Source organism: Apteryx mantelli, chromosome 2 (genome assembly GCF_036417845.1).
Source record: "Apteryx mantelli isolate bAptMan1 chromosome 2, bAptMan1.hap1, whole genome shotgun sequence".
NCBI lineage: Eukaryota > Metazoa > Chordata > Aves > Apterygiformes > Apterygidae > Apteryx > Apteryx mantelli.
The window spans coordinates 143,968,150-143,979,879 of NC_089979.1; the positions used below are offsets into that span (position 1 = coordinate 143,968,150).

An 11,730-nucleotide genomic window follows, 5' to 3' on the forward strand; every position below is an offset into this window, starting at 1 on the left:
ACACTGCTCTATGCAAGTTTTGTGCAGACAGACAGAATTTTAACAAGAAATCAAGAATAAAACAAAAAATAAGCAAAGTTCCATGGCGAGTAAGTTCACACAAAACCAAATTTCAAAGCTTTCCTACTTAAAATTATGATCAGAAAACCACCAAATGATTGCTTAGCAGAAAATTAATTTTGCATAAACTGCATAGACTGAAACTTTGCAGTAGTTAGCTACCTACTTTTACAGAAAAACAAGAACATAAGTCCTGTTTTAAGATAACAAATCCACTGTAGCACTGCACCAAGCACCTCCATAGCAGCTACTAGACTCTTTCACTGGCTTCCCTCAAGTACCAACGTCCATCCCACAGTTTATGTCATGTCTTATTTAAAGTGTATTATTTCAGGGATAAGCATCATGGAGTATGCAGTTTCCGAGCAAGATCTGATCCTTAGAAGATTCATCTACTAGTAAAGCAACCAACTCAGTTAAACTGCCCCATTTTAAGGATGGGGAACTAACAGGAGCAGACTCAGCCCAACGGGAGGTCTGCATGGGCATGCACCGACTCTCCGGTGTCACAAGGCAAGCCTGAAAAAGGAGCTCTCTAGGTGCACTCGACAAAGCTGTGCCTCGGTGATATTTTGTTTGATGTTCTTAACAGCTCACAAGACTGCCTGTCTCTAACTGAACACTTCCAGAATACACGCAGGGCTTTACTAGCCATAACTATTTAGTTAAGACAGACCAACTTTGGAGTTACCAACATTTTATTATTACTTGTCTTTTGCCTGCATTCTACAATGCTTGTATAATCCTTTTTTTAATATTCTGTAAGGCCCCTGTCCCATATTAAAACCCTATTCATCATAACTTTAGCACCAAGCAGACCCACAAAAAGCTATGGAATTTAACTCTAAAATCTATAGAAAAAACAGCAACTAGTATTAACTAACATGTAATAACCTCTGAATCACGTTAAAAGTCACTAGTTTGCAGCTTGTCTTAGCTACCTTTATTTGCCGAAAAGCATGCCTCCATTCTTACACTGAGAGCATTTCTCCATGAGAGCCTTATCTGTCCTACAGTTAAACTGAGCAGCTCATTGTTTCATCAAGGTGAAGATCACAAGGGATCTTTAGATCATGCAGTCTAATCAGTATATCACAGATAATCACATTTCACTCATTCACTGCTGTACTTTATCTTGGCTTTAGCTAAAGCATGTGTTCTAAGAAAATATCTGATTGTTTTCAGGGCAATAACAGATCTCCCCATTTCCCCTTGGTAGTTTACTCCATGGTATCTGAAGTAAAGCAATACCTGCTTTTAGCACAACACATACTTTAACATGTTTTTCCAGCTATCTTATTTAAAGAACATTCAGTGGTTTGGCTCAGAAGTTTTTTGGATACTTGTTACTATGGTTTGCACTACTTATTCATTGGAGCCAAGCAATTTTGGGAGCTATACTGAGCACACCACTGTGAATGTCTTTATATAGTGGCGGGGGGGCAGGGGGGGGAGAAGTAGCTGCAGGAGCAGCTGCTACTTCCATTCTCAGCTAACAGAATTCTTCTTTTCTATCTTCTTCACTGATGCTTGTCACTGGAAGACTGTAATCTAGTTTCTGAAGTACAACAAATTTAGTTACACCATTCACATGTAAAAAAAAGCGTAAACAGAAAAATAATGAAAAATCTGAACAACTGACACTGCTTTTACAGTCCCTTACCACATAAGTCACATAGATTTAAAAAGTTATAATGACTTAAACCACAAGAGATGTTTAAAAGCATGGTATATGAAAGTCTTCAGGCAAATACTTACAAGAAAAATCATCATCAGGTTTCAGTCAGAGAAGGCTAGAAGGGTGAGAGTTATTACTGTTCCTAAAGTGCAGCAAAATTAATAAAATATATACATGTATTTTCTCAAAGTAAAAAGGAAGCCACTGCATTTCTGCTAGACTCCTGGCTTTGGGTTGACTTTTCAATAATTGTCAGACAGGGACAGAAAGATGCACATCCTCTTGAAATTTACCAATATTATAAACTGCCGGAACAATGAGAGATTTACCCCAACCTTTTCCTGTGTGGACTATTTTTTAATTTTTGGCAAAAGAATTAGCCATCCTGGATGCAAAAGAATGCAACGCTGCCCCCAGTACCTGATCTGTCCCAGTACCTTTTAAAAGCACTGCATAGCATTGTGTAAACATCATTTTTGCGCTAAGCATTTAAGAACAGGTTTTTCCATATGCAGTTCCATCTACAAGAGCTTCTCATTGTTATTTTTGATCACTCTTTCAAGAGAAACACGTGCAGAGTTACAAAAAGTTCATGACTTAACACAGCAAAAATACTTACTCAGTACTTTACAGCTGAACTACTGCTACTTTTCTATAAATTACAAAAGCAAGACAATGCTGTTATTCTGCAATTTTATCTTTGGTTTGTCTTCTCACTAGATGCACTGCTAGCTTATGCCAAGTTAAATTTGTATCGTTATGAATGACTGAAGTACAAGGTTCTAAATTCCATCCTTTAGCAATAATTGCTGGAAGGAACAAAGTGATACCAAATGTCAAAACATTACTTTTACCTTATTTATTTTATGAAGAGTGCTGATAATGGTCTTATATCATTGACTGTATCACAGCTTTTTAAACTAAGACGGATGAACTCGTGGATCATGGTAACTCCAGCGTGTTGCCCACAAGGCAAAATGCTTTTCCGCCAGGGTGTGCTGAGCCATACTGAAGAGCAAAAGGACAAGCTCCCCGATCAGCACTGGGATCAGCAGGCCAGGCACCGCAGAAGCAGTGCTCATGCGGTGACCACTGCACACGGAGCGTCTGGGAACCACCGGCTCCAAGGTGAGGAGCCCTCACCGTTAATTTCTGGAAGTGACTCACGTTTAAACTGCCCAACATTTTAAAACAGCTGATACAGGCACCGCCCCACACGACATGGAAGCATCTTTAGCTCCCTGCCTCCTAATACTATTTCGCGGGGTTAGTGCCGCGCTGAGCGCCAGCCGGCGTTTTCTCAAACTTCCCGGAAGATTTACAGCATTTCATTTGGGCTTAAAAGGCAGACGGGAATCTGCGCAGCGGGCTGAAAGGGGTAACGAGCTCCGCTCTCCTCCTCGGCTCTTCCCTCGTCCCGCGGTGCGAGCGGCGCGGGGCCCTCGCAGGGGGCTGCCGCCGCCCCCGCGCACCGGCCCCGGCCCCTCGCGGCGCTGCCCTCGGCATTCGCCGCCCCACCGCGGCCAGGGAAGCCGCGCGGGAGCCCCGAGCCGCTCCCAGGGCTGCCCGGAGCAGGCGGCGGCGGGGCGCAGGGAGGCGGCACAAAGCGCCTCCTCCGCCCGCCGCTTTGTTCGCCGCCGAGCGCCTGCCGCAGCCGCGCCCCCAGCCCGGCCCGGCCCCTCCGGCCGCGCTGACCGGCCCAGCCCCCTCCGCGTCCGCCCCGGCCGCCGCCGCGCCGCTTCCCACCTTGGCTTTCCCAGCCTCCAGCTTCTTGAGCCGCTCCTCGTCCTCCATGGCGCCTGTGCGGGAGAGCAGAGCGTTACCGGCAGCGGAGGCGGGCTCGCCCCGCCCCCGCGGCGCGCTCGCGCTCGCCCCCGTCTCACAGCGACGGGTGCTGCCGTGGCGGGGCCGCCGGCGCCGCCATCTTCATCTCCACGTAAACACGAGGCCGCGGAAAGTGACGTTGCCGCCGCTTGCTCCTCCTGCGCCCGGCGCCGGCCCCTGCCGCGGGAGCGCGGCCCCGTGCCGGAGTGCGAACGAACAGCGGGCGGGTTGGGAGGGCTGCCGTGTTCTGTCCCGCAGATCCAGCCCCCCGCGGCCGCGGTGCTGCCGCACGCAAGGGCAGTTGACGCAGTGCTGTTAAAAATCACTACAGGGAGTGCGGCACGTGGCAGTTAAATGCTAACACTGTCCCCGTACCTCATCACTCAATAGAAAGCCACATTCTGGGATTACTTAATACTTTCTAGTGACTGCGTGACTTGCAAGGCAAATGGGAAGTTTGTATTACACGTTCGTGACGCGCTTTTCCTTTCAGTTCCCGGCGCGGTCAGTGTCATTGCTGCTGCGGTGATGGTGGCACCGATTAACACATTCCTGACGGGCCTTTTCTGTTCGCGTGCAGCAGCTGCACGTCAACAAGCAGGTTCCCTGTTATATGTTTGGAATCATTCTGCTGTATTAAGTGTAAAATCCAAAACTGTATTTGCATCTCGGGCCTGCTGATCTTTTTAACACAAGTTACCTCTCCACTAGATGATTTTCAGTGTAAATTTATGCATTATGTTTAATATATATTCTTTCTTGGCTTTAATTTTCCAACATAGCCCAGAGGCACTGGAAAAAAAAAAGATGCCAAAAGGAAATACTACTTGCACAGTATTACTGACTGGGACCAAGAGGAAAAATACTAGGACTCCTAGCAGAAGAATTCCCCACCCATATTACTGCCACAGTAAACTAAACCTGTAATCTGAATTTTTTAAGGTTTTCTCCCTGCTTCTAAAATAAATTATATTTCACAGAGAAGTTTGAAATCGTCTGTTCATCAGTACATGTATTGTGCATTGCAGTATTTACATCGTGATGTCTACAAACTTCAGTAGAAAAGGAAATGAATGTCATTAATGTCAAAAGAAGATGACGCCATCTATGGAAAGGAATTACAAATGTCTGAAGTTTACTTTGCTCTGTATTTGAAGCAAGCATATGTTTCAGTTAAAGTGCTCGGGCCTTGCTATTTCATTGCAGGAAAAGCACTTTATAGAAAAAAAGCAAATGAAAATGAGATTAATAATTAAAGAAATATTTTTATAAAATACAAATTGATTTGAGATCCTCCCTTAAAATGTGTTCTTAATTTAGTAGAAGAAACATTTCACTCAAGCCCTTCACAGAGAATCCAAAAGCCCTAAGGAAAAAAAAACCAAATCACTTTTTCTGTGCAAAATGACATTCCTCTTGGCTGACAGAGTCTAGCATCACGGAACTAGCTGTTAGGTGTCAGTAAAATTTTGCACATGCATTATGTGATAGTAATTTCACCTTGATAGTAATTTCTTAATCAGTAAATATCCCATTTAAAAGATAATTACAAACTCCCCAAATCCCATAATGAAATGGATTCTTGAGTTAAAATTAAGAACAGATGGGTCTAATTTTTCTCTCACTTACAGGCTTATATCCATGTAATTCTAATAGATTTTAGGTAAACACCTAATTCATGACAATGAAAGTGAGAAAATCAGACTGACAAACTATAGAGTACTGTGGAAATTACTATTGCATAAAATATCCCAGAGAATAGTATTGCTATATTTTTGCAACACTAGCAAAGGAACTGAACTTTCTCTCCATGAAAAAAAAAAAAACTGTACAGTATAATTTCCTACTTCAGCTATGTTAAATTCCTATTTTAAGAATTTATGCAAGGCTAGCTGACTGTGGAATTCACAACTTGGTCAGCCAATTAACTTTCAGCTATAGAAAGGCTTGCTTGCTTAACTCTCAAAAATGACCAGTAATACTCACCTTCCTGAGAGTGTAAGACACTGTCAAAGAGTCTGGCTTACAAATACTTTAAAATATTGATTAACTTTCTAACACTCATTGAAGTCACATAAATTAAACAAGCGTAAGCTGTTTTCAACAGCAGCATATGTGAAGTGAACCTGAGTTACAAGGTAGACTCCAGATCTGATATTCTCTAAAATATAAATGACTGCTGTTTTGGCCCAGGATTATTTTTACATAGAAGTATATTGATTGCTGTAAATGTTTGTAAATAACTACACTGAACTAACTTTGAATATCAAACCTAGTTTTTAGATGTGTTGCTCTGTAAACAATGACAAAGGCCTCTTCTTCTATAACATTTTTCTCTAATGATGAAACTCTACCTCCTTCCTACCCCTTTTGTTTCCTTTATTCACTAATCAGTGAAGATATGTCTGGTGACTCAGTGGACTGCAAAATGGACTTTAGTGGACTGCAAAGCCAAAAGATGAAGCTGAAGGACAACTTGTGACAAAGTCACAAATTTCTAGTTAGGATACTCAAATTCTGCCACAATCCACTGAAGCCAGAATCAGAAAGGACTGTTAGACCATAGCATGCTGCTGGTAGATCAGGTGTGTAAATAGGGTGCAAAATTACAAAATATCAGAGGCCTAAACTGATGATAAAATCTCTTACAGCAACAACTAAGGAGATTAGATATTGTCCGTTTCCAAGCATCATAATAATCAGCAATACCGCTTAATAATGAGACTATCCAACTCTGCTTTATTTCATTCAACAACAACAACAAAATAGTGAAATGGAAGGCTCCTACATGAACCATATGAGAGTCCCAGAACCAGTTTAAAAACAAACAAACAAACTTTATCACATCAGTCAGATGTTTTCCTAATACCAATAAAATGACCATGCCACTTTATGTCTCTTAAGAAAGCTGAAAATATATTTACTTGTCACTGTCTGTATTTAGTCATTGTAATGTGGTAAAGGAGTATTCCTCCTGGCAATGGAGATACAACCTCTGATAGACATGCCCAACTGTTCTTTTATGACACTAGAGCTGATGTACAAAGCCTACCTGACAGGAAAATATACCGAATTGTAGTGAACATTAAATGAATGAAGTGATGTGAAAATGAGAGACCCCTCCATCTGAGAGGTGACTGTGCCAAAAGCATTATTTGATCAGGATCTGCATCTGCTTTCATTGAACGTAGTGGGAGTTTCATTTTACTGATAGTAAGATATAGCCTCAGTGCTTACCTGTCACAGTGAAAAGAAAAGAAAAAAATTGCCTCCACCTCAGTGTGAGGTTGCACAAGGAATGTGAGGTTACCAGGGACTAGCTTACCTCTGCCTCTGCACCAGCTCTGTCCCTTACCATCTGCTCTGCAGCTGCACTGAGCATCGCTTTACACTGCAGCTTCCCAGAAAGCTGGAGCTGCTTTGTTGCCATGGTTGCAGCAGGCAGGTGATTTAGGTTAAATGTGTAAAGTTCATAATTTCTGAGACTCATTGTGGGTACTGCTGAGGGAAGGTTACAAAACCAAATTAATTTGCTGTTAGCAAGTGCAACTCAATTCAAATTATGGGTAGAATTTGGCCAGTTGTCTTTAGATATTCTGTCTATGTGTTATGTACACATTTTATAAAAGCTCTGTCACTTTTACCTCAGAGATTTTTGAAGTATGTTATTTGTCAGGGCTACCTTGAACTGTGTTTTAGGAATAGACAAATGTTCTCTCCTTAAAAGCACGGCAGAACAAATGCCATTACAGACTAGTGAGGCTTGGTGGTTAACAAGTAGGGGAAGTAGAGATGCAAGGAAAACATCTTAGGATTTAAAGGGAAAAGGGGGTATTTTTTCCTTTCAAGAATCAATATAGAAGCATGGCTATATGAAAAATTATCAAATGGGGCAATCAAGGTCTTACATGACAGCTCAAATTTCTATTTTTTTTTTCTTTTAATGAAAAAGGCATCTAAGCCCATGAAACAGCATGGGCCCTGATTAAGAAATTACAGGGTTCCAACATACAGAGAACCAGTTACCAAAAAAGTACAATTTGTATTAAACTGTCTCTGCAGCTGTGAAGTTAGACAAATTTGTATCAAACATTGTGATGGATGCCCTACCAAATGATGGTTTTAGTCACTACTCAACATGTGTTTTGTTTTATAAATTAAAATAAGATTTATTGAGTTTTGTTAGAACAGATGACAGTAGACATCAGACACTAACAACTTGCACACATATATGGAATCCAGGCATTCACTCAATACTTGCATAAAAGTGAGCTTACTAACATGCTTCAGTCACACACAGTCCTAAGTCCGACATAAAAATGTTTTTTTCCTGTTTCCAAATACAAACATTTTTCTTCTACTGAAAAGAGAGAGTAAAAACTCATTAAAAAGTTGTAAAGCACAGACCTCTTGTGATATTACAGTAATACATACCTCCCGGAGATGTATGCCTTTGTTTTCTGAATCCTGAAGTTGTACAGCTTATAGTTTGACAAATTGTAAGCTCCACATATCTTTTGTTAGGCATATTTGAGTCTATTCCTTATCTTTTAATTAATGAAGACAAATACTGTGGTATTTGGTTGCTGCCTTGATGTAAGTAGTGTAGCTACGAAAAAGCAAGACTTGTAAGAAGTTTTTTGAGATGAATAATTTATTCTGCAGGCATAATATATCAGGGAAAGTAATTTAAGTAAGCTTGCAACTAATATGACTAATTAATTAAGTGACACAAGCATCAAATTGACATTTGCTAATTGTGGTATGCACAAAAGTAATTTCTATCACAAATCAGTTACTTATGTATATGTAGAACTACTACAGTACACGTCTATGTTTCTGTGTAACTGAAGGGTCACAATTGTCCAAGTTTATATAAAGGTTCAGAATATGATTCTTGTATTCTTGTTGCATATGAAAGTGTAAAAGCTACTTATTTTGCTCCTCCTCCTTCTAATGGCATCTGAGATGAAGTGATCCATGGACCAGAACTGGCACCACAATAAAAAGCTGAAAAAACCCCTGCAGGTTCCTAAAACTGTAGCTATTTGAATAAATATCCATGCGCTTTAGCACTTGGAGATGTGTGTTATTTGTGTTTTATGCAGTCTCAAAATACATAAAAAATGTAATTACTTTTGTAATGAGAGTTTGTCCTAAATCATTGCATCATGCTAGGGGCCATGCCTTTTTTTAGTATTATTTAAGCATTATTCCCTCTATTTAAGGGCAAAGGCTTGGCATTTCTGTTAATCCCATAAGAGCTGGTAAGTTCAATGAACTTTCTAGCACTTAACTTTGATCCTTACAGGGAAGTCTTGCTCTATCACCTCCAATACCTGGTGGCCCAGAAGAACTGGGATGCGGGTGTAGGACTTCCAAAGACAGTGCACCTCACTCACACTGTGGCAAAAAAAATTGTTACTGAATTTTCTGTGAAAACCATGGCACCCATGACAAGTGGAGAACTTTTTTTTTTCTTGTGTGCACTTTTGGTTGTCATTTGTGCAGGAGGAGCTGGCTGCTGCCTGGCCAGAGCTCCCATGCTGGCCTGCCGACGCCCCTGCTCTGCTGCGACTGCAGCTCTTGTTGTCACCAAAACTGATTGTACTCTTTAAACAAGCAATTTTGTACCTGCTGCTGTAAATCTAACCGTTTAAAAATGAAATAAAATAATTTAAATACAAGGGGGTGATGCCCTGCCACTTACTTCTGTACGTTGCGATCTTACCATAAAGAGTTTCTGAGGCAGGCCGCGTCGCCTGCTGGGGAAAGGATACCGCTTTGCAGTGTAATTACAACGGCGATACAGCTGGGGACAAAATGCAGCGCTAGTTTATCTTATGCTGCCATCTCCTGGCAAGTGGCTCAATTGCAAGTGAAAAGGTGAGTGAAAGGGGTCCGTTACGTGGCAGCCCTGAAGCTGAACCCGGCGTGGCGCAATGGCGGCCCCAGCCTGCCGCCCCCCCCCCCCGCTGCTCCCGGGTGCGGCCGGGCTTCGCCAACGGTCCGCTCACACCAGGTGTGTCGGGCAGCTTCATTTTATTTTAAGTTTAGAGACTGGAGAGAGTTAGATGAAACTGCAACCCTTTGATTTCTGGCCAGGGCATGTTTTACATGGCTCTTAGAGGGCAAGGTGAAACCAAGCCCTGAGGGGGCTTTGACACAGGCTCTGAGAAGGTGTCTGCCGTTTCTGCGAGATCGTTAGACCTAGAAAAGTGATTGCAAAGGGGGTCCATCCTCTGTGTTGGCACAAGGGAAAAGGAGAAATGAAGGAGTCCTCTGTCCTTGTAAGGAGAAGGCTGGCAGGCCCCGGGCTGCCCTGGCCCACTGGTGTCCCCTGAGCTGCCACGGTGTGGGGAGCGCTGCGGCAGATGGGGAGGGCGAGGGGCGTCCAGGGCCAGAGCTGCACGGTTTTCCCGTGTTTGGGGTAGAGCTTAGTGTAAGCAAAAGAAAGCACTTAACAAACCACCAAAGTGTATGTAGAGACAGGTGAAAGCCCGGGAAAGCTTGTTTTAGGGGAGACAAAGGAAAACTAGTCATTTGGTATATAGCTTCTTTCCCTGGTCTCAGTGGAAGGACTTTCAGTGCTTTGCTATTCTTCTTATTTAGCATTTGGAGGAACAGACTGTAACAATTCAGTGAAAATATGGCTGGCCTTTAGCGGGGTTGTCATGAATGGGTGTTGTACCTCTGACGCCTGGATATTAAAAAAGGTTTCGGACATACAGAACTAAGCAATATTTGTTAACTAGAAAATTTGTGGGGGGGGGGCAGATAAGCAGTGCGGGACTTTGAGGGCTGAAGGGAGAGAACAGTGACAAAATGGTGCCAGAATCGGAATTATATTTGCTAAAAGAATAGTCTCAATCATCTTGATACAGGATGTTACATGACCTGGTGTTCTTGATTTTATTTTTCAGTAAAGGACAGCAACTTCTAAGGTCTGAAGTGGTTCCGTACAGGCTCTTCAGCAGCTTTGTGGGCCAGAGGTGACGTGTTGCACTTGCTCTTCATGCAAAGCCAGAAGGTAATTCAGGAAGACAGAAATAAGGGGAAAGTATTTTGCAGAAAAACAAAAGAGTGAGTGTACAGGAAAAAAGACAGGGACTGTGAGGTTAATAGTATAAAAGCAAACTGGAGCAATGTTGTGAGAAAAGGAACTATGGCCTGTATTTACTGATGAATACCTTAATGGGAGTTATAAAGTTGTATCACTCTGTAAGTGGGGAACTTTACAACTTTACTTAACTCTAATTGTTGGGGAACTTCACTGAAATATGCTGAGAGTTTACGAACGTGAGTAGACCTCCTGACGTTGTGCTTATTGATTAAAAAATTGTAGCGGCTTTCATCAACAATCCATGTAACATGCTCTAGCTGTTGAGAATTAGTATTTTTACTTTGGTAATGGGTGGACAAGGATTTCTGTAGGTGTGACTCTGGCACTTAAAATTAGCAGGTTGTTTTCATGTATTTGAGGTGTTACCACTGGGCTGTTACTCTTAAGAATTTTTAATCTGAATTCAGTTATGTTGCTTACCAATATGAGATTCAGTGTCATGAACCTTACAGGCATACCTCGGAGATATTGCGGGTTCGGTTCCAGACCACCGCCATAAAGCAAATATCGCAATAAAGTGAGTCACACGAATTTTTTGGTTTCCCAGTGCATATAGAAGTTATGTTTGCACTATACTGTAGTCTGTTAAGGGTGCAATAGCATTATGTCTAAAAAAAAAAGTGTACAAAATGTGACACAGAGACACAAAGTGAGCAAATGTTGTTGGAAAAATGGCGCTGATAGACTTGCTCGACGCAGGGTTGCCACAAACCATCAATTTGTAAAAAACACAATATCTGCAAAGCTCAGTAAAATGAAGCACAATAAAATGAGGTATGCCTGTACTTACAGCTATTTGAATTGAACCCGAGTTGATAACAATAGGAGAGAAGAGACTTGTGGGAGAAATGAGGAAGTCTTGTTCCTTTCTGCACATGGCCTCAGGTATTGCTTTGGTGGGAACGCTAACTTCTTGCCCCTCACTCAATTCTCTACGGTGCTAGAAGGTTTGCTTTCAATAAAGTAAACAAACTGGAGAGTGATTCAGCTTGCTCTAAAGTAAACACCTACTGGACAGTCAGCTGGGTTGGGCCCTAATTTCCTT

The 11,730-nt window shown here is 42.1% G+C and overlaps 1 protein-coding gene across 7 annotated transcripts in view; it reads right to left on the reverse strand.

Moving 5' to 3' along the window:
- The window catches only part of AKAP9 (A-kinase anchoring protein 9), a 129,021-nt gene extending 125,450 nt beyond the window's left edge, over positions 1-3,571 (reverse strand). For all 7 annotated transcript variants that reach the window (XR_010883502.1, XM_067291718.1, XM_067291715.1 and 4 more), the window contains exon 1: positions 3,485-3,571. Coding sequence is in view for 6 of the 7 variants with exons in the window: in XM_067291718.1 (XP_067147819.1) it covers positions 3,485-3,532 (48 nt within the window). In the remaining variant the exon portion in view is untranslated. The remainder of the gene's footprint in view (positions 1-3,484) is intronic.
- Between the last annotated feature and the right edge of the window lie 8,159 nt (positions 3,572-11,730).